Below are 22293 nucleotides of genomic sequence, written 5' to 3'. Positions count from 1 at the left end.
TCTATAGACATCCGGAAACTTGTTTTCAAACAATGCTGTGAAATAATCTAAATGTTTCTAATTTTAAATCATTCATGGACCAACACTTGACTGCAGTTACTGGATTATTAGCAATTTCTGGAGTTAAAACAGAATTAGTTAAAAGAAAATAAACTTTTGGGGCTCTCAACACATAATGTAAACATGTACAGCACAACAACTAACAGGCCAAAAAGGACACAGAAGTTGGTTGAGGGGCACCCAAATCCAAATTGAGGTGAAGCTCTTAACTGAAGTATCTTACATCAGACAATCCCCAAGCCTAGCCACTTAAGATACTTGTAAACATATACTGATGCTTTTCTCACTAGAAAATTAAGTGCCTGTTTCTTCACACTTGCAGAACTGCCACTAAGATGCTGAGATGCGAAGTTTAGTCACCCTCTACTCAGGGAGATGGACATCCTGTAATTATGTCCATAACAAAAAGGAATTTCATAAGGTATTTGGAACACGCACCGCTTGCCCCAAAATTAACACAAGGAACAGCATTCACAGCTACTTCTGTTCAGAAAGAGATAGTGAAAGCCACATATAACCGCAGTGACAGACTTTCGTGAAATATTTCAAGGTTAAGACAACTGTGCAGAAGCTTGGAAACCTGCTTCCTCCCTCAGCCCAAGAGATTCAAACCTTACTGTATCCAAGAATAGTTCCAGAGAAAAATAGGATGCTGCAGGACTTTTCTCTTAAGCTGGTAAGCAGTGTGAAAAGTTAAACAAGACTCAGATCCAGAAAAACATGAGAAAGCATAATCTGCTTAGCAAATTTGATATTTACGAGAGCATTAAAACCAAATTCTAAGTTATATATGAGGGAGTAGCAGTGGCAACAGCTAGGAGGAGAGGACAAAATTAGGCCTCTCCATTGCCTCAGCTAAAAGGTCTCCAGGAAAACTTGAGTGAGCAAGAAGACTGACCAGGTCTCAGGCAGAACCTTAGAGTTTTCGGAGTTCATCATTTTATTTAACCTTATTTTAAAAATAGCTACTTACAGTTACTTTCATTTCCTCATTAAACATTTGAGGTCAAGGGAGAAGACTGGGAAAAAACAGAAAAAGTTCTGTTTGAACAGTAGCTTCTTCCTATTACTCGTCTTCCTTTTTGTCTTGCTTAAGTGAGGAATTCTGTTCTTTCTATGACCATATTCTGACCTTTTAATAGTCGTATTCTTCAAGCTGTGAAACATACAGTAAAACTCTACAACTTAATTACTATCTTCCAACAAAAAGGATCCTGTAGAACACAAGACAACAGCTCTGAAAAGAATTCCAGAATCATGCAGAACCAAATGAACACAAATTTCACTGCAACACTTTAACTGGAAGTGCTCATGAAATTTTTTGATGCACAAATTGTAATATGCCTTCTCATCACTTTTTTTTTTTTAAGTGCCATCTACATTACCAGGAGACCAATGTTGTACTGTTGTGTTTTCTTTGGGCATTCATGCTTTAGGAAAAATAATAGAAATTTGAGAACATTCAACAAGAATACAGAAGAAAGATTACAGGACTGAAAAACAGGCAGCACAGCTAAGTCCCACACTAAATTAACCCAGAGAAGTTTAGAATTCACAACATGTAAGAATGACTCCCCCCTTCAGGAAGAACTCTTATCTAGGAAAGAAATGTTACAAAACAAGTCATACACAAAGCTAAGTAGGGATAGGAACTACATACCTTTGAATACAGGAAAAAAAAAACACCAACAAGCAACCAACAAACAACACTTCATTGTACAAAAAGTAGGGAAAAAACAATTTAGCAAAGTATTTCAAGTGTTCCATTACACAAAGCTTCTCATTTTTAACTACTGCCTTAAGCTATTTATTTCAGCCAAGAAGTCTTGGGTCTGAAACAGCCAATTATTCCTCTGACCTTGGCTAGAAAGAGGAAACCCATTTTAATTGGCTGTTGATGCCTAACATGTTAAACTAAGTACTATAACCATTCAGGTATGTGCCTTCAATTTTTAGATGAGGAAATCGGCAGGAGTGAAAACAAATTAGGAAGGTCAGCAGCCATAAAGGGAAGAATAGGGATGAAGAAAACAAAGCTATTTCTGCCTAATAAGGAGTGAAAAACAAAATCAAGTGACAATAAACAAATAAAATATTTGACTCTACCAGATGTGATCAGTTTAAACTTTTAGCAAAATTGAACACTTTCAGTGACAATAAAGACTACTTTCAATAGAAAGCTCAAGCATTAACATCACATATCTTTCTATAAAAGTATGGGGTTTATCCTGTCCATATGTTTCCTTATCTTCCTTTCCTTATCTCATCCTTCCAGAATTTCTCATCCTGAAAGCCAAGAATCAGGGAAAATAGATTTTTTTCTGAGCATAAACAGACATAAGCAGATATCCAAAACATTACCTTAAGCCATATCAGTATGTTTTTTTGAGGATGCCCCATAGGTCTATTTGCAATTGGCCAATATTATTAGTAAGACATGTTTTACTACTGGCTTAAAGAAAGTCATGATGAAATCTAATCTTTTAAACTGGAATGGGAAACGTCTCTTGCAAAATCTTTTTCTGAAGATTAAGCTTCGCCTAAAGGAGAAAGGAAAAGGATGCAAATGGGAAGGGGCAGGGAATACAGGCAATAAGAAATGGTAAATATGCAAAAGGAAGCATGGAAAAGACTTGCTGAATGGAAAAAATCTACCAAGATTTGATTACAAATAATTTCCACTGTAACATTAAAATAGAAAGTAGTAGCCCAGAAATAAAAGCTAATGTTAGAAATCCTCTAAGGAATGAAAATGCCGTGAAGAAAAAAAGACTGTTTGCTAGAAAACATTGTTAGTACCAGTCAGTACTAGAAAATAATCTTTTGTTTTCATTGTTCCTGTCACCACCCAAATCATTTACATCACCAACTCTCACAAAGAATCCAAACAGAGAAAACAGCCTACCACATCAGACAGTGTTTGCTAGTCTATTAGACTAACAGGAACTTTTCGGTATTGGAAATATGCCTTTTAAATGCAAGAGTTTTAATTACTAGGGATATACATTCCCCGTAAGAACTGAAGCTGTCTTTCAAACATAGGTAAAAAATTTACTGAGGAGAAAAAAACACCACCACAAGACCTCAGTTAACATTAAACACTGCTTTGCAGATCAGATTGCACAGTGGCCAGACTTTCCTTTCAGAAGCCCTCAATGGCCACATTTGCTGAACAACTTCAGCAAGAAAGTTCTTGTTCAAACTTCGGGGAAATGAGCCAGTAAGGTTCTCTGACACTGCATTCTCCAAACTGTATCTGTCAAAATAATCCCTTAATTTAGTCACATAAATGAAACAACTGTATAATTTAGAAAACGGATTTCTGGTGTTTCCAACTGCTGAACAAAACTTTTCCCATCCTACCTTCAAAATTGTCAAGACCGCAGTATTATTTGGTTGTAACTTTTATGTGAAACATTCAAACATGTATTAGATGTGGCAGTTTAATATTAGACTTTTATGAACCAGTTATACAATAATATATTTTTGTATAATCTATTGTATTCTGCCAATAAAGAATTTCAACCAAAAATCAAGATTTCAAAGGCCCTCTAAATTTTCATTTCACAATAAAAACAAACATTACTGCAAGACCATCACAGCATTTGTGACCATTAGCAATTCCTCCTGCATGTCGGGGGGGGACACCAGTAACTATGAGTTCCATAACATGGAAGAATCACTTCATAACACAAACGCCAAGTTTCTAAAATAATCAGGAACACTGTTTTCCTCAGAGGGAAAAATAAAACAGTGGCAGGTGCACCCCCCAGAAACAAAACTGCCTGAAAATTTTAGTCAAATTTTAACACTTGCATCTCACTTGTAAATGGAATTAGATTCATCCTGTAAAGGCCCACAATTCTATGACCACACTGAACTTTCACAGAAAGTATCGGTTTCTCAGTGTGCCTTGACAGTACCCTTTCTTTCAAAAGCAGATTAAAATTAATGGATATGAAGCAATCATTTGTAGCTCTAGAACACAGAAAGCCACATGTTTGGGGGTGTCTACATACATGCACCTCCACACCCCTATTCAATTAAAAGAAAGCATAAAAGAATACATTTTATAACATATACAGTAAAGGCTGAAGGACCACAATAAAACTAAAACCCTGTGTTTTTCACACTTGAAGTGGGCATGACAACATTACTTTGCTTGTGGCATTCCTGAATTTGAGGGAGGGATTTAAGAATATTAATGAAAAAAAACCCTAATCCTATTTTCTTAAAAGGGCTAAGAGCCCTAAACCATGATCCAAAAACGGGCTTATTGAGAAAATGTGTTCAAAATACTGCAAATAAGATTACAGTTTACCTTGCAACAGTATTCAATCGTTTTAATGGCTCTAACAACCAGCCCAACAGAGGCCTCATTACAGCTAGCAAAACTCTGGAATTCCAAGATTGTAAGGGATAGTTCAACTGAAAGGGTAATACTCCCTTTCAGCAGAAACTGTCCCAAAGCAGTTCTAGGCTTCCCAAAATCATTTTTGTATGAGTGTGACTCTGGGATATTAGAATACAAAGCAAGATGAATCACCTGTCACAGAAAAATAAACAAATTAACTGAAAATATTAACAGCCAAAAGAACTTATAATTTAATATGATCCTCCACTCTCCCGAGCCTGAACCTTAAGACTGCCAAAGACATCTTTATTCACACAGAAATACCAAACAGTAAAAATAAGCTCTTCTTCAATACACTATTCTAATAATTTTGTCATCTTGACAGAAATACAGGTCATCTCCAACCAAGGCCAAAGCAGTTTCCTTTATGACAGTTAGCCGAGCAACCATATGAAACCAAGTTTTATTACCCACAAGATCCTCAAAGTTTGCAAAAAAAGTGCTATAGCCAATCACAAAGAAGTCACAGAAGCACGTAACCCTTACGTAAAAGTGGTAACTAGGTAACCTCAATAATTCTGATTTGGGACATCAAAGCAAGGCATGTGTTTGCAAGATTGAGGCTTATATTAAAGGAGATGCACACAACTCCTAAACTACTGGGCTCTTACTCTATTTGCATTAAAAATTGGATAGAAGCATGTTTTCAATAGAAAGTCTTTAGACAGTCATAATAAGATGTACTGGTTACTACAGCTGTTAGCATACTCTTCTACTATATATTCTTCTATTATAAACAATGCAAATCTACTTTGAAATGAAAGGAACCTCCTCTAGGCTTACCCTGGCATTCCCTTTCCCCTAGGCATCCCCAGCACCTCCTGGCCTTCGTTTACAAGTTTAAAAGCATCTGCACTTAGGAAGCGAGCTGGACACGCAGCATGATTTTAATTAAGGCCAGCACAAATTTGAAATGCAAGTTACTCTAGAAAAACAACTCAACTGTTCCCTTGACAAACTGGTCGAGGTCAGAATTATTTTCTTCTCCTCGTTCTCCCCCACCCCCACCACGTTTTAGGTCCGAAAAGCACCAAGCACAGCAGCGTCCCAGACCCCAGGCTACAGCCAACCAAACACAACTGTGAGTCAAAAGGACCCAGACCCTTGCCCCGACACGTCTTGTTGCCCAAGACAGCGACCCAGAGGAGAAGCACCAAGAGCCAACGCAGAAAACCTCTTGCTTTGTGCATCACCCCCACCCGGCAGCTTCGGCCACCTGAAGGAAAGGCCACCCACCCACTCACCTGGGAAAGCGGGGCTACAGGCAGCCCCCAGGGGAAAAGCGACACCGGGCAAGCCCCAGAGACCGTATCCAGGCAGCCGGCCCCACCGCTCCCCGCCCACCCCCATCTCCAGCTCCACCACCCAGGCGCTCACCTGGCAGGTAATCCGCCTCGAAACGCCGCCTAGTCTCGCTTATCAATGCGGCCTTGTCCTGCCGTTGCTGAGGGGAAATAAGAAACGGGAGAGGAGTGAAAGGAAGGGACAAGGCCGGAGCCCGAGACGGCTCCGGCCCCCCACCTGAACGGCGGGCCCAGCCACCACCCGACCCCAGGCCGCTGCCGGGGGCGGCTGGCGAGAAGGAAGGAGGGCGGGCGGGCGGAGGACAGACGCCCGGGGACTCACCTCAGCCATGGCCCAGCGGAGCTGAGCCGCCCGCCCCGGCCGCAGCAGGGCCCGCAAGCGCGAAGGGGGCGGAGCCAAGCGGGGATGGAGGCGCCGCGTGACCCTGGCGGAGGGCGGGGCCGCAAGCACCGAGCCGGAGGCTCCAGCGCCGCCAACCGGCCCGAGGCCCCGCCCCTTTCCCCGGGGTCCCGTCCCCGGCCCCGTCTCCGCCCTTCCCTCCCGTCATGCTCCCTGAGGCGGGAGTTTCGGAGCGCGCGCGCCCTCTACTCGCTTCCTTCCTCCCTCTCTCGTCCTGGAGCCCAGCCGGCCTCGGGAGCCTGGTAAGGCCTCGCCGGCGCGGAGCCTGCGGTCTTTGTTTCCCTCCGGGCTGGCGATCTCCGTAGGAGTTTGCGCGGCCTCTGCTGTGCTGGGCGGGGAGGGCGTTGACGGCTGTCAACGGTTTTGGGTAGGGGAAGCCAGGCCGGGGCCTGCTGCCGCCTCAGCCTTTGGGCCGCCGCCGGCGTGACGAAAGGGGTGGTGAGGCCCGGGCCCCCTCAAGCGGCGGAGGGAGGCTGCCCTGCTGGGGCGTCTGAGCCAGGCGAGGGGCCTCGCTCCCTACCCGAAAGCTGGGTAGTGAAACTTGGTGAGTCGGCTGCGGTTCGCTCTGAGCCCCCGGGGACTTGTCTGGGGGAGGGAGGGAGCCTTCTTGGCGGCGAAAATGACTGGTCTCTTCTTCAGAGAACTTTCTCCCGAGGGAGGCTTTATAATTTTAACCAAGAGTGAATTATATTTATTAATAAAACCTACACCTGAGTGAAGGCTCTTAAATTTGAGAATTCAAAGCACTGTTGCTTTCCAGTCCGCTCAGTATATTTGTGGAGCTGACGACTTGAATTCAGTCACACAAACAGCACGTGTATGATTTGATTTGGTTTCTTTCAATTTATATTATGATGTGTAGCTATTGATGAGCTAGCATTGAATAAATGCTAGAATACCTTTCTGAAATGTTTCTATTAGTTACTTAAATCTCTCAGTACGAAGTTGCTTAACTTCATTTTAATCTGTGAGGTCAAAGCATATACTGGCCTCATTCTCAAATGAGTCCATGTCACCGCTTTGCAATGTATTGTTTTTCTTATTCTTAAGAATCAGTTCAACTAGTCATAAAATGATTTAAATTTTTTTTCTTGTTCACTTTTGTAGATGGAAAACGCCCAGATAGGTTAAAAATTCCACAGAGAAATAGTCCTGACAAAAATGGAGATGCATACAGTTTTCTTGTAGAGGAATATACATAAACAAAGATGCTTCTAAGTGAGCAAGAACAATTCTTGTCCTACAATGGCGAAGTCCTTATATTTCAGCTGTCAAAAACAAAACTTGTGGAGGGAACAGCGGATAAAACAATGAATTTATGTGTCAGAAGAATGGCATTCAACAGAGACACTAAGATGTTTGTTCAGAAGTCTTCTGGAGTATTCAGCATGCGTGCCAGTCACTTAAAAATTGAAATAATTTGCTGTAGCTGTGCAACAGATTCCAGAACAGGGATTATTCTTCCCTGCATTTTGATGAAAAAGAAAAAACGAAACAATGTTTTCAAGTACCTTTTATTGTTGCTTCACAGCTCAAATCAATTTGAGCAGTCCTTTCATTTTAAATTGGATTATGAGCTGAAAGAAGACATCAGGTTGTTTACTGGCCCTTCAGTCTTGTGGAGGCATGCCAACAAGCTGTTCTACATCTCTTCTGACACCCGCACAGTTCTAAGTGCTCCTATTCAGCTTTCTTCTGTTGTGTGGACAGGTGAAATTGAGCAGGAAGGCACTGTTGTCTTAGGGATAGGAACTGCTTGTCTGCCAGAGAGTGAAGATGAGGATGAATTTTCCACTTCAGACAGAGCCATCTGGGGTAGCGAGTTCTTTGGATACGCAATCGAAACACAAAAAATGCTAACTGGCACATGCTTCATGCCTCATGCTTACAGCAGAGTGGTATCTTCTGTCTACGTCTGCAAGAAAGAAATGTTGAAAAAACAGCTCCGAATAGCACTTGTTGCCATAACCCACAAGGATCAGCTTATTTGGTTCCAAGATGGTCTCCCTAAAGGTGTTTGTGAGCTTCCTTATGAGAAACCATGGTCAGTAAAAACAGCTGTAACCAGTAGCAATGATTTGCTATTTGTTGTGTCTTTTGCCACTGGAAATATCTGTGTTGTACAGAGGAGAGACAGCTTACAGGTATTTTTACCTTTAAATAGCTCCCTTTTATTTCTGTATCTTTTTTTTTTTGCATAGATTGTCATCTTGGAAATTTCTGGAACTGAAAAGCTACATGTCTTAAGTTCTATAGATTTTGTCGTTGCTTCTGTTCAAGTAACCCGTGTGAAGAATGAGATTGTTTTTATTGCTTGCTTATATATCTGAAAATAAACCCTGGATTCTATTATTTAATAATACATTTTATGAATCTGAGCCAAAACTTCTGTTGCTAATTGAAAGCTTCCATAGTATGAGAACTTGAAATTGTAAGAAAGTTATGAGTGTGCCTACATAATTTGTGTTAAAGTGAAAGTAAATTGCTATCATTGCAAAGGATAAACTTCTCATTGGAATTCAAAAGCCTTTTGAGTCTCCCTTCGTAGTAACAAAAAGTATGGTTTCATGAAAATGACAAGAAGAGGCCTTGCTTTTGTTTCCAAAACTCAGGAGATAAAAAGTTAACTGCTAGTCTTTTGTAATACTCTGTAAAGAAGGCTTACATAACTCAGGAAATGAAAGTTTGTCCTATTCAGTCATCAGCTTTTCAAACATATTTAAGTGTGCAATGCAACAAAGATATTTCTGAATGTCAGAAGTACAATGTCTTTAACGGATCTGCAGGTATTGCTTGTTCTAAATAAATGTTACAGCATTTAGCTGTTTGAGTATAGTGAAAAATTATTGCCATTTCTGCAACCTGTATTCTGGAAAGTGATCTTTAAAGAGAAATGGCTGGTTTTCCCCAGAGTTACAAAGGTTCTAAATGATGGAGTAAGAGTGAGAGCTTGAACCATCTTAAAATAGTGCATTCCTCACCCCTGAATAAGCTGCCTCAATGAAAAGCAAGCTTCACCAAAATGAAATCTCAAATCCCAGATTTATTCAAATATATCTATTTTAAAACCTCTTCTACTGTAGGTGGCTTCCAAATGGCAAAACGTAAAGTCTGTTCTGGTGGATGACTTTGTTGGCACTGGAAGTGAGCAACTGTTACTGCTTTTCAAGGATGACTCCAATACAGACGTGTTAAGTGCATTCAAAATAACAGATCTTGGAGAGGTCAACTATGCAGTAAGTTCAGCTTGCCTTTTCTCAGCTACTCAGCCTGCACTTACTAAATTAAGAAAGCCTCAGCAAATCATTAAAGTATTGGTGCAAAGTGAAATTGGATGTGTGCTGTGAAATGCCCTGAAGTTTGAATACAATATTCCCTGCTGTAATCATAAAATAAGTTATCTGAAGAGATTGTTCTACTTCCTTGAAAATATCAACATTCTATTAGGAAATTAAACTAATGCAGTTGAAAATGCCTCATGTATGTAGCAGGTTTTCTACAATGCTTACCTTTTGGTTAACAACTGGCCTTAGTGCTTGTTAATTATCTTCTGATAATTGGGTCTTTCCATTATGTGCTATCAAACTCTAATTGCTTTCAGAAGATAAGATTTTTCTTTTAAAATGCATACTGTGATTCTGCTGGTTTTCTGTATTTTCCCCCAGATTTTTATAATGCTGTACCTTACTTTCATATTTTTAATTAATTCAGGGGTTTGTTTTGTTTTGTTTTTAGAGTGGTATTAATTATAAGCATGATGTCCCTCCTGCAGAAGGATTGCAAGAGAATGGTTTGCTTACTGTCAAAGCCCTCGAAACAAGATTACAGGTTTGTACTCAGTAGTTCTACTTTCATATTTTCTCCAAATTACTTTTGTGTATCATTACATTATCCAAAGGGTGAGGTTAACGATACTAGTTTTATTGGATAAATGGTTCAGGGAGAAGACAATATTGTTAAGTATCCATTCTCCAATCAGTGGTAGTCTGTGTTTCAGTTCTCTAGGTTGTTACAAATGCATTTGGGTAATTGGAAGGGTCTAACGTAGTTTCAATTAAAACTTTGAGATAATGCTGAAACTATGCTGTCAAAGCTTCAAACAGTTATTTTACTTATAGATGTTTAAATACCAGATTAATAAAATTAGAATGTTTACTTCTTTTGCTCCACATTATAGACTTTGACATAGTGGTTTCCAGTGAGTGCTTAGGAGTGTCAGTTAATCTTGAAAATAAAGAAGAGGGTTATAGTCTGTTTCTTTATCCACAGACTTCAATCAAGTTGGCTTTTACTGTTTGCCCAAATTAGTGACCGTGGCTATTTCACTACCTGCTGATGTTTTTCCTCCTTTTACTAGCAGTTTTCTAAGGATAATTTTGCAAAGTACAGTAGGTGAAGTTAAAATGTATCCTTCTCTTAATTAGCACCGTTTATAAAACAAGCTGGGGGAAACTTGCCAGAATCCAAGTAGTAAACACCCAGCATAGTCTCCAAGATATTCTTTTGCAGTATTGTGCATGTTGGCCTATACCAAATGGGTAATTATTGACAAAATAGGAAGATTATTTAAAAAAAAAAAGCTTTAGGAGATAACAAATCTCAAATTGAGTCAATGATGTGAGGCTATTTTTAGTTTGCTAAGAGTGATTTAAGTATGAGATAGGAGGTAATTATTCCCATCATTTGAGAATTAGTGGAAACTTAGGTAGCATATTGCGGCAGTTTTATCTCCAGCCTTTAAAAATGGAGCAAATTAACTGGAAGAAAAGGAGGACTATGACCCATTAGGAAAAGACTGAAAAAGTCTCATTCTAATTTCTAGTTCTAATTACAAAAGAGATGTCTAAAGAGATATTATACATCTTCTAAAAGATAAAAGCGGTTGTTTGGAGAACACTGTACGATAGGGTTTTTTTTCCTTCCTGGAACGCACAAGAAAGTAGAAGCTGGATTAATTTTGAGGACCTCTTGAGGTCCCTTCCAACCCTGCATTTTTACAGTTCTTCAGTTTGCATGTTAGAGGCCTATTGGCTTTTACGTGCAGAAGTGCAAGCTTCCTTTCAAATGCATTTTGTTTCCTGTTTCTGGATTCGTTTGGATAGTCATATATTTTACAACTGATTTCTTTGCTGCCTTCTTTCTCTACTCATTATATTACTTTCCTCCTCTACAAAATAGAAATTAATTTCAATCTCTTGCATTTGTTGATCCTTCTACTGTTGTAATGAAGATTGGCCGCCCTGCCATTGGCGGCTATGTGTTCTATCTAACTATGTTCTATGACTTTATTCTTTTGATACACCAACTGGCTTTCATCAGTACAGCTCTGTGAATCTGCATTAGGATCAAACGAATAGTCTGTTTTGCACATTCTGCTGGTTCTGCTGGGAACAAGCCACTGACTGGAGATTTCATGTATCATCTGCTGGTAAAAAATTTTTCTTACAGACGCAGATTCCTTTGTAAGACCTTATTTATTTATTCATTTTAAGATCATTTAGATGGCTCATTTTCAAAGCTACATGCTAGCACAAGCATTGTAAACAAGTTGAAAATCTTCCTGTGTTTTAATGTTGTAAATCTTTGAAATTGTCATGCTAATAAATTTGGAAGTAGGTGTAGATATTCCTTTTTAACCTTACCTTTTCTTCCTTGTTGAGATCTCCATTGTTCTCTAGATTTCCCTGAAGAGTGAAGTATTCGTGCTGGTTTTGTCATGTGATGTATAATTGAATTTCAAGGATGATTGTTTTGATGCAATAGTGTATGGATCCTCCTGAGCTTGGGAATTTCCAAAGGTTATTTAGCCTTGGAGTGGTGTCTCTTGATATTTATCATCAAATTCAGGTCTTCTAGCAATTTACAATCAAATCATGTTTTGAGAGTCTCTGTGGAATCTCATCTTTTAGGGCAAGATGAAATAGCATTTCTCCTTTTCTCCTCTGAAGACTTTTTCTTCAACACTCATTTTAGTATCTTCTGAAGAAGACTTCCTTTGGCAGAATACTTCAGTTGCATTACAACAGCTGAGGTTACAGGGTTTCTTATGGTTTTAGTTAGCTGTTCTGGCAGAAATACAAGTCAGAAGTATATTTTTATGTCCACTGGCCTGTTCTCACCCCAAGTATTTAACAGTTTTGTAAGGATTATAATGCCAAATTCTTTTCCCTATGATTAACTTGTTTCCTTTGACTTGGTTTGCTTGTTTTAGGGCAGTTTTTTTTTTTTTTTAATCCTTACTGCTGATTTATTGAATTGCTGCAATGTCTTATTGTTTTGTTCTCATTCTGATAAAGCTGATTTGGTGGTGAGTAGAAAGTTGTTTAAGAAATGTTCTGTACATTTGATTTTTATTACTATTTTTAGTGTGAGTTTAAAGTTTTTATTTTTTGTCTGTTGCTGTGGATTGGCCCATTTTGATTTTGATGTGTTTTCATAAGGGATTTTAGTCATTTGAAAAACATAGAACCAGTTATTTACTGTATGAGCGGCTTCAGCATATAGATCTCTGAATTATGTTTCCCTCTGGCTTTTCTGTCTACTTTTTCCATTTTACTTTTGCTTTGCCCAGTATTTTTTAGTCTTATCAATCATGAATCTTCCTTTCTAGTTTCTTTCCTTTGTAAAAGTCCCACAGTTCTTGGCTCAGTAGTTTTACCTCTGTATGTATGGGTATTAATTTATTTATTTATGCATACTGCAACTTTAATTGCAATGTGTCAAAGCACTTGACTGTTCTACTTACTACTAAGCCTCTGCCTTAATTTGCTTTGCTTTTGACAGTGTTTCACCTGTCCTACTGTTCATGCTGGATTTACTCACAGCTCTATTGTGTTTGGCTCTGGACTGCCTTGTTTTTATTTTGATGTTTATTTTCTATTTTAAGGTGATCTAGTTTTATTTCCTTAGTTTCACAGTACATCTTGGCATATGGCAGAAAGCATGTGCATGTCACTTGTTCCAGAGAGTTGATGGCGGGGTGCTACCCAGTCTTGGGTTTGCCATGTGGTGAATTTCAGGTCTCTTTCTTGTGTTGCTTTATGAAGAAAAAGGGCTTGCAAAAGTCAGATCGGTTAGCAAGCATACCTCAGTGAATCTTTGGCCTTTTCTGCTGCTTCTCAGTCTGTGCTTCCCCATTTGTTTTCTGTTTCTCAGTGGTTTGTTCAGGAGTTGCTCACCGATGGGAGTAAGTAACGGTTTGGTATCCTGATGACCTTGATTAGGAAGGTATTGTACAACATCTTTGTTCTTAACTCTTCCTTTTCTTCTCCTGACTCAAGTCTGGCACTGTATTATTGCTTGGAATCTGGTACTTATGATCATGGTTTGATAGGTGGCAAATAAATTTTTTACAGAACTTATCATGGTGAGTGCTACTTGCTCTAAATGCCCTTTGCCGTTGCAGCTTGAGCAGAGGACATCACTTCGCTTACATTAAGTGCTTTTTATTCAGGCTTGCCAGTTGGTTGTGATTGATCCTGATTTGGTTTTTAGGATTTTTTGGAGGGTTGTGGTGAGGGAAGTTTGGTTTTGCATTACAATAGTGAGCCTTATTCTCTCCTTGGCAACATCAGACTTCTCAGGATCTTGCTTTCCAGGGAATAGCTTTTGAGGAGCTTTCTTAAAATCTAAGAAGCTGGTGCTGCCATGTTTCGCTCGCTCTTTCACTGATACATAGCCTGCATGTGTGTCTGCAAAACTGTCAACTCTTCAATATATTTCCTTGACCAATAATCAATAAAAGTCTTGAGAAGAAATCAAAACTGATGTCAATGGAAAAGTGAAGCAGGAATAATAATGAAAGGTCTGAATATCTACATAATTTGATAAAATTTACCTTAGAAGTTTATCTTAAACTCTACGTTTAATATTGAGAGGTCAAGATTCTTAGATTGATATTTTGGCAGCAGAGTAGCCTGACTTGAACATTTTTTTAGAGGTGCTACTTGAGGAATGCCAGGATCTTGACTTAGGATACTTGCATAAAAATGCAAAGCTGAAAAGATATCTTTGTAGCTTCAATATCAGTTCTTATTTGCAGTATACCTAAGCATAAGTCTAATGATTGTTTTTATCTTTTACAGGCTGGTTACACCTCTGTTCGAGACCTACAGCAGCATTTAGGACTCAAAAGGAGGGTTATTCTTGAATCTTGCAGAGCATTAATAGATCTTGTTGAAGAAAGAACCCATATTCTACCAACTGCAAAAGAGGTAAAATGCAGAAGAGAGTACAGATCATTTCTGAATTCTGCTGAGCCATTTGTAGAGTGTGCCTCCCTCAACCACTTTTTACTTTCACCAGTAGGGATTGCCACTGTCAAAACTCATTAATCTGCTTTTTAAGTCTGGTTCATTACCCTAACCTGTCAACATATGTAGATAAGAGTAAATTTAGTTGTCTTTACTTGAAATTGATTTGCACAATAACTCCTCACAACTGACTTGTATGGAGGAGTAACTTCCAACAAAGAGTTAGTGACAAACAGTAGGGAGAATGTACAGTCTCAATTGGCACGGTTGCCTAGATATTTAATATGTCTGTGATCTAACATGTTCCTAACAAAGAGCTGTCATAGACCTGTGTAAGCAAAACTGATTTTATAGTGGGGGCAGAGTGAACTGTGGTCTGAGAAGGTGATGGAGATTGGGAAAATATCTTAATATGTTGCTCAAAAGAAGCTTCTGAATTTACTTGAACTGGAGGAGTTGGTCTCCCTTTCAGTTAATGTTGTGGTCCCTTCCAAGTCAGCCAGGTTTAGACAACAAAATTTCAAGAAATTAATGTAGTAATACAAAATAAATTCTAGTACCTTCAATCTTCTTTAGCCTATTAATTGTATGACACGTCAAGATTTATACGTGATGCTTACAAGGAGAGTATGACTTGTGCTTTTCATGATATCATGTTTTTTAAGAAAATGCAATTCTGTCTCTTGAATCTATTGTAGAGAATAAACTAGTTTATATAGTTTCCATTTTATGTATCTTAAAAGCGCTTCCTGCAATTGTTTGTGGTAAAACGTGAAGTAATGCTGTATAAAAAGGACTAGTATCTCCAATATCTCTTAATTTATCTAAAAAAACGTTTTTCTGTAAGGAAGGTCTTGTCTCTCTCTGGGATGATGTAGAAAATCCTCCTCATTCTCTTAGTAAAGAGGCATCATTGGCGTCTAAAGTCCCAGAGCACTTCATAGAGAAATTGTGGCAGCGTGTTGTGGGTGACAGCTTGGTAATTGGAGTAAAACTAACTGAATCATTTTACTTGTAAGTATATACGTCTATCTAATAATTTCACTGAGTAGTTTTATAGAAACTGAATTTGCAGGTTAAGCTCCGCAGTAGCAAGAGTGGATTTTTGAGCTTTGAACGTTCTCATTTTGAGCATCTTTATATAAAGTGTTTCAAGCGTGTGTCTTTGTCAGTATTGTTGGTGCTGCTTGTCTCTCTAGCACTGTACAAAACAATATCTAAAAATCAGTTGTGTCAGTATAACAGCATCATTACTGGAGGCTTTTTACAACAGAGTTTTCTTTGACAAAAATTACGATTCTTTATAGTCTGTGTTGACATAGCTATGCTGATATCAGTATATGATGTAGATAAAGCTCTGTTTTAGCTATACAGTTCCTGATGCCTTACTGTTAACATCTTTCCATTCCTAAAGAGCGATTTGCTTAAAGTGCAAAAGAAAACATTTTATATTCTCTGATCACCTTAATAAATACTCAGCTTTTGAATTAAGCTATGCTACAGTCAAGTATCCAATCAAATAAAATATTTGCTAAGCTTAGGTATTGTGTGAATTATGTAGAACGATCAGGCATATGGTACTTAAACCTTCAAAACAATTTGCTTATTCTTATTATTGTCTTTGGAATGATTTTTTTTTATTCTGTTCATTTCAATTGCTCAGTTCTAGTTGTAAATACTACTTATGTAATTTCCCCCTTACAGGGAGAGAATTAATTTGGAACACAGTTTAAAAAGGCAGGGTTACATGAAACATAAATTTATGATGTGCATTGTGTAACGTAAATTTTGGTAGAGTCAGAACTTACCTTTTGACCTATATTCCCACAAGTAGTGTAGCTGAAACTGTGTTAGGGTAAGCTTAAAGATTACTGATGCCACTGAAAATCATTCAAGTTGTTGTGAGGGACCTGACCTGTTACACCCTTTGGCCATTCTGCTGGAGCTGTGGGTATATTATTTCTCAACTGCCAGATTGCTATAACTTTACAAGAAAGTTGACCTCATCTTCTTGACAGCCTCTGAGGCAAGAGATTGGTTTTGTCTGTCCTGTGTTTATTCTTTTAGTTTTGATGATGATGACTTTGCTTTTGAAAATGAAATAATTAATTCCTGTATAGCTTCAGAAATCCTCAGAATTTGGAACCATTCTTTAAAACCCAGCAGCAATATTGCCCTCTCCCCCATTTTTACAGTTGAGAAAAAAATCTGTGAAGATGAAGTCATTTGTCAAAGGTTCCCTGGTAGGCTAGCAGCAGAACCTAGGTCTTCTGGGCTCCAGTTCAGTACTATATGCAACGACCTGTGTTTATGGGGGAAAGGGCTTGCTTTCTCTCCACCCCGAACACTGTAAGTCTTTATTGATTATTTTTGTGCTTCCTACCAATGCAAGATTGCAGTGGTGTTTTAAATTGCATTTTGATGGCGGTGATACTTCTCTGTAAAGAAAATTAGACATTCATAAACTTTCAGATGTCAGTGACATCTTGAGACAGAATTGATTGACGGAATAAAATATTCATAAAGAGAGGATCTGAAACAGTAATATTAGGATTTCATTGAAAGAACCCTGTGTTGAATAAGTAAAGTACTTCATACATTTCAGGAAATTACTGAATGTTTCAGGTAATAGTACTTTAAACCCTTTATTTTACTCTCCACATTCAACTTTGACTATCTATAAAACAATATGTAACATCAGAAGAGCTTTTAGTCCTCAAAGAGGGCAGAATTGATATTTTCTGTAATTTTTTATTAAAAGAAAGTTAAGTCTTTAAATTATAATTGTCATAGAGTATCTGCATGGGTTATGTGGAACTTTCAACATTCTCTGTGCGAATTAGACATCCAAATTCTTTCCGTTGAAATGAGGCATCTAACTCCTAGAAGCTCTTAGAAACTTCGGTCCACATTTTGAAAATCTTTACACTAAGCTTAGATGAAATAGTCATTTGAAGAACTTATTCTCTTTGCACAGTCTGTGACTTTACCAGAAGCTCCAATATCATTCCAAGTTGTCTTAATTGTCTGTATATATCTGCAAAGTTCTGGTTATTTGTCAGAAGGCAGAATACAAACTAGAAGTGCAATCATCTTATATGGATTTTTCACAGGTCACTGAGTGATGTCAGTTTATCTTTAGTGATGGATCAAGACTTCTCTTTGATTTCTCCAATTATTGAGTGTCAAAATAAAATCATTAAGTTGAACAAAGCCTTCTCAGCATTGTCTGTGTCTTCGTGTCAAATTGAGCCTCCTCCAAAAAAGATGAAATTGGACTTGCATAGCAACAATGATCTGAAAAAAGGGATTCCTGAGAGATGTTCAAGGGTTCAGCTGGACGGAGCAAAGACAGTCATTGCTGTTACCAGCCTTGCACCATTATTGGCATTTCATCGTGTACGTTGCATAGTTCTTCTGCATACGAAGAAAAAAAACCATCGGAATGATAGTTTACAGGAGAGCAAAAAGATTACTGTACTCTGTGGGAAAATTCTGTTAAGTCTGGAAGATATTTCAAATGGAAAATATTCAGTAAAGATATTAAAGGATAATAGTTACTGTACAGGTAAATGGATTGATATTTTTTTGATTCATAAATATATGGTTGATTTTTCTGTTTACTCTGGGTGATTAGCCAAGCTAAATTACCAAGGTATAATCACATCTGTGTCTTTGAACATGAACTGCATAGATCTGTTGGGAATTAAAAACTGTGTGAAATGCAAGACGGAACAGTTTTCAAAATGGAAAAAATGTTAAGTGAGTTGCTGTAAGCAACTACACACCAGCTAGCATGGGTGATTAAGTGTATCCGGAAAGGTTAATTTTGAAGATAAGCCTGAGTACAGAATGCTGAAGTCTGCGTTCTTTCTATAAATAAGGTACCGTTGATTATATGCATAAATATTATTTTTTTTATTACATACTATTACCTCTTAAATAATACCAAAGTAATTGAAGCTTTTCCTCATCTATACACCTATTAAGGTCATTTATTTTCCTTTCTTTTAATATTCCTGATTGAATTGATTTTTGAACTGGATTTCCGCTCATGTAGTGAAAAACCCTTTTGATCGTTTGCAATGAATTTTAATTTTTTTCTTCCTTTAATGCTGTATTGTTGGCTAAAGCCAATATGTCATCTTACTATCACAGCAGGCTTTTAATAGTCTTCTTTTGTCAAGGTGATGTTTATTTTTAGACTTTTCGTTATATAGGTGGGGCTCTGTTAATCAGCTAACTATTTGGTTGACAGAAGTAGGTACAAGAATTTAGGTGAGAAAATTCCCAAAGAATGCCAGAATGCAGGTGCATACTCTTCTCATAAAACTGGGAATGTCAACCAAAAATCTATGCACATTTAATGCATGCAACATCATCAAAATATTTAGGTCAAATATGTTTTTGCTGTATTTTCTTGCAGGTTCCATGGAAGATATACTTGCTGTCCTTGCAGCGTCTGTCAGATTCTCCTTTCAGATTGTGTCTTCTGACTATACATTGACTCCAGTAAATTCATGGCTACTGGGAGAAATGGAGTGCACACCATTTAAAGAATGCCACGACAACGTATTCTGTCATAAAGCAGGAAATGTCTATGGTACAGTTTTTAACTGGACCCTGAAAAATCCTTTTGAAGGAGTTCTAACATTATTTTGCAGGTAAAATTGTTCAAAAACTGTAGACTATATTCATCTTGCACACACTCTATTGTATCTTTACATTATTTCTTACTGGTACCACAAACAACAGCCAAAATCATAACCAATAGGCTTCCAATAGGATAATATGATAACCATCAGCAATAACAGAGTTATTTTCAAATCAGAACTATGGCAGAACCTGAACTGCATTGTTTTAACTTTCTCTAGGCTAGAATATTGAATTACAAATAAGTCTAGTCTCCATTAATATCTCTTTGGTACTACTTGTTTTGTTCGTTTCACAGTATCATGATTTTATATTAAGTTTTCCTATGTTATTCTTAATGTAAGATATAATTTTTCTTCCACGTGTGTTGATTTAAAAAAAAATTCCTTAAAAAACAAAAACCCAAACTGATACATTTATTTCCTATCTACCATGATTTTGAAAAGGAAATAATCTGAAGAGTTGCAGTGATTTCCTTTTCTTATATACATTCTTGGACAAGTGGCTATAAAATTTCCTAAAGCAGGACGAACAAGTTAGTAATACTGCTATAATTTACAATTTAGCTGGATAAGGCTTGCAACATAAAAAGTATTTCTCAAGTATTGACAAATGTTCGCTGTCCTGAAGAGTTCAAGCTAAAAAAGAAAAGAAAGAAAAGGTATATCTCTTAAGAGTTTCTAATTTATAGTGAGGTACAATCTTTTAGTCAAATTAGGAGTTGTTTTCCTTCTTTTATGTTAGAGGAAAGGCTGAAATGTTTAAGAAATCAGTCAGTAAAATCTTAAGCCTCAAGACTTTTGGTTCCTTTTGAAAAGTTAGGTTACTTGATACTATTCACTTTTGATCCAATTTTGCATTAATAGTGAGCAGTATGTTTATGGTGTAACTATGTACTTTCTGTATCTTTTTTTGCCATTGTCATGGTTTGGGCTGGACTGGCCACTGAGACAAATGACAGATTCATTTTTGGATTGATCTTTTATCCAGCTACAATATTTCTGTGATAGGTGGGAGCTACAGACTATTCTTTTTTATGACCTTTCAGAACCAAAATAAACTATGTCTGTTATAAGTAGCGGAATGTTAAGATAACTAAATTGAAATAGAAGTACTTTAAGGAAAAATGCCTTTCTGATCTGTGTGAGAAAACTAGCTACTTAAGGGTGCTTGTGGGGTTTTTTGGGTTGATTTTTTTTTTTTCATAGAATCATAGAACACCAGGTTGGAAGGGACCTTGAGGATCATCTAGTCCAACCTTTCTCGGCAAAAGCACAGTCTAGACAAGATGGCCCAGCACCCTGAACAGCTGAATCTTTCTTGCTGCTCCACTGTCGGTTGGGCTGGCTCCAGAGCAGCTCCCATCAGCAGCTTCTTGTTTGTTTGGTTTTGGTGGTGGTGTGTTGTCTTTTTTCTGAGATAATTTTTTTTTTTTTTTCCATCAAAAGACATCTTCCAAGGAGTTTATCTGGGCAAACACTGGAAATAAGACTGGACAAACTCTGCATTCTTCTTAGCATGAGGAATGTGTCACTATGTCATATATGCTACACTGGTATCCAAGAGTGTAGGTTCCCTGATGATTACCAGCACTATTTTATCTTGGTTTCTTAATAATTTTGAATGTCTGATTTTTTAAGTGCAGCTTTCCCTCTCCAGTGACGATTTAAAAAAGACAAGCTGTGGGCCACCTAATAGCCATGCTGTACATACCTATCAATAATGACAATCTATGAAAATAAGTGACTTCTTTCTGCCCCTAAATGTAGACCAGACAACACGTTTCCTTTGTGCTATTACACGTGGCCTTCACATACAATTAATTGCTTCTTAAAGAAACAAGTGATGCACAGGTAACCCTAATCATGGACAAACCTTTTAGCATAGAATATTTATGTTGCTGAAGTCTGCTTAGCATCAGTTCTTTTGACGTACAGTGGCTAGTGTGCATGCCATTAGAAAGCCCTTGCTTACTCTTGTATGTACAGTACACAGAATACTTAAAACCATAATCAGCATGTTTTTCCCTGTTTGATTTAAAGTAGCTTTTTTTTATTTTCCACTATATAATTTTGAAGATATAAGGTCGCTTTAATAATAATAATGATCTTATTTTACAGAAATCTGACTGTCTTGTTCCAGTGCCTTCACAGCCTTACTAGAGTTCTTCCACCAAGCTGTGATGTAAAACTCCTGAGATCTGGAAGCAAAGGTGCACTTACTGAACAGTTAGCACTGGCTTTGGAAAAAGAAATCCTCACCTCAAGGAGTTCTTTCTTCTCAAAAGAAAGCAAAGCTGAAAACAGTTTGACATGGGATAATGAGCCTGGCAAGAAAATCAGTGATGCTCCTGTGGCTTCTTTACTGGACACTGAGGAAGGAGTTCAGCAATTCAGAAAGAAGCTTCAGAATGAACGCGAAGAATGCGTGCTGAGTATGAATCAAACAATGAATGGTGCCCTTTACCGGGAAATTGCTTTGAAAATAGTAGAAGCTCAGATCAGTTCAGATATCAGTGTGTGGAGACTGAGCAAGTCCTAGAAATTACTCACTATGTTTATTTGAATAAAGTTCTATTAAGATTATACTATTTAATAACATTTATATTTTCATGGGTATTTATATTATTTTTTTTCTATAGCTCAGTTATTTCTACAGATATACTGGTATTTTGGTTGATGACTTGTAGCTGGTTTGGCAAGAATTTAATATTAAAGATAGCAGAGTCGTCATTTTGTTACAGATTTCGACAATATTATTTTCACAGTATTTTGTAATAAGTCCTATTCCAAAAACCATAATTCTTGAGCTGTAAATGAACTATATTAGAAAAAACTTAACAAGCCTGTACTGTTTAAAATAGTCCTATTAAATTTGCAAGATGACTGTTTACACAGGTAAAACTTAAGGTTGTTTTAGAAATCTGAAGACAGCTATAGAAAGGAACTAAGTTAAGCAACCAATTTTAATTCCTAATTTGAGTATGGGGTTTGACAGATTCAAAGAAGAGGCAGCTTATCTTTGTGATATAACAAGTCATTTAAAAGACTTTTAATGATACTTGAGGAATAAAACTCTGATCATACTTTGCAGCCTTATCTTCTAGAGCCCACCCTCAGACCTGAGAGATTTTGGTATGTTTATTGGAGCTGGAGAACCAGATCAGTCCTCTTACAAAATTTCAAGAACTCATGAAGATTTGCTCTGTAA

The 22293-nt window shown here is 37.7% G+C and overlaps 2 protein-coding genes across 2 annotated transcripts in view; one reads left to right on the top strand and one right to left on the bottom strand.

The window, feature by feature from the left end:
- Positions 1-6206, bottom strand: part of MOSPD2 (motile sperm domain containing 2) — a 38903-nt gene extending 32697 nt beyond the window's left edge. Inside the window, exons 1-2 of the mRNA XM_063342154.1 lie at positions 6101-6206; positions 5852-5918 (exon numbers count right to left, since the gene is read on the bottom strand). Coding sequence (XP_063198224.1) covers positions 5852-5918; positions 6101-6109 — 76 coding nt within the window. The 5' untranslated portion in view covers positions 6110-6206. The remainder of the gene's footprint in view (positions 1-5851; positions 5919-6100) is intronic.
- A 175-nt stretch (positions 6207-6381) lies between these two features.
- FANCB (FA complementation group B) lies at positions 6382-21624 on the top strand. The gene is made up of 9 exons (XM_063351368.1): positions 6382-6420; positions 7286-8322; positions 9262-9414; positions 9914-10006; positions 14263-14391; positions 15278-15444; positions 17544-17998; positions 18857-19094; positions 21204-21624. The coding sequence occupies exons 2-9, from the start codon at positions 7387-7389 to the stop codon at positions 21622-21624; spliced, it is 2592 nt and encodes an 863-aa protein (XP_063207438.1). The 5' UTR covers positions 6382-6420; positions 7286-7386.
- The last annotated feature ends 669 nt before the right edge of the window (positions 21625-22293 follow it).

The sequence above is a fragment of the Chroicocephalus ridibundus genome, chromosome 1 (genome assembly GCF_963924245.1).
Source record: "Chroicocephalus ridibundus chromosome 1, bChrRid1.1, whole genome shotgun sequence".
Taxonomy (NCBI): domain Eukaryota; kingdom Metazoa; phylum Chordata; class Aves; order Charadriiformes; family Laridae; genus Chroicocephalus; species Chroicocephalus ridibundus.
The sequence above is the reverse complement of the archived record's forward strand: the minus strand, read 5'-3'. Positions and strand labels throughout refer to the sequence as shown.

What these genes read in the sequence shown, in the direction of transcription:
- FANCB (XM_063351368.1), top strand. Translation starts at nt 7,387, where the DNA reads ATGCTTCTAAGTGAGCAAGAACAATTCTTGTCCTACAATGGCGAAGTC. An exon ending in TTGGAGAGGTCAACTATGCA is followed by an intron (nt 9,415 to 9,913) that starts GTAAGTTCAGCT and finishes TTTTGTTTTTAG; the next exon opens with AGTGGTATTAATTATAAGCA. An exon ending in CCCTCGAAACAAGATTACAG is followed by an intron (nt 10,007 to 14,262) that starts GTTTGTACTCAG and finishes TATCTTTTACAG; the next exon opens with GCTGGTTACACCTCTGTTCG.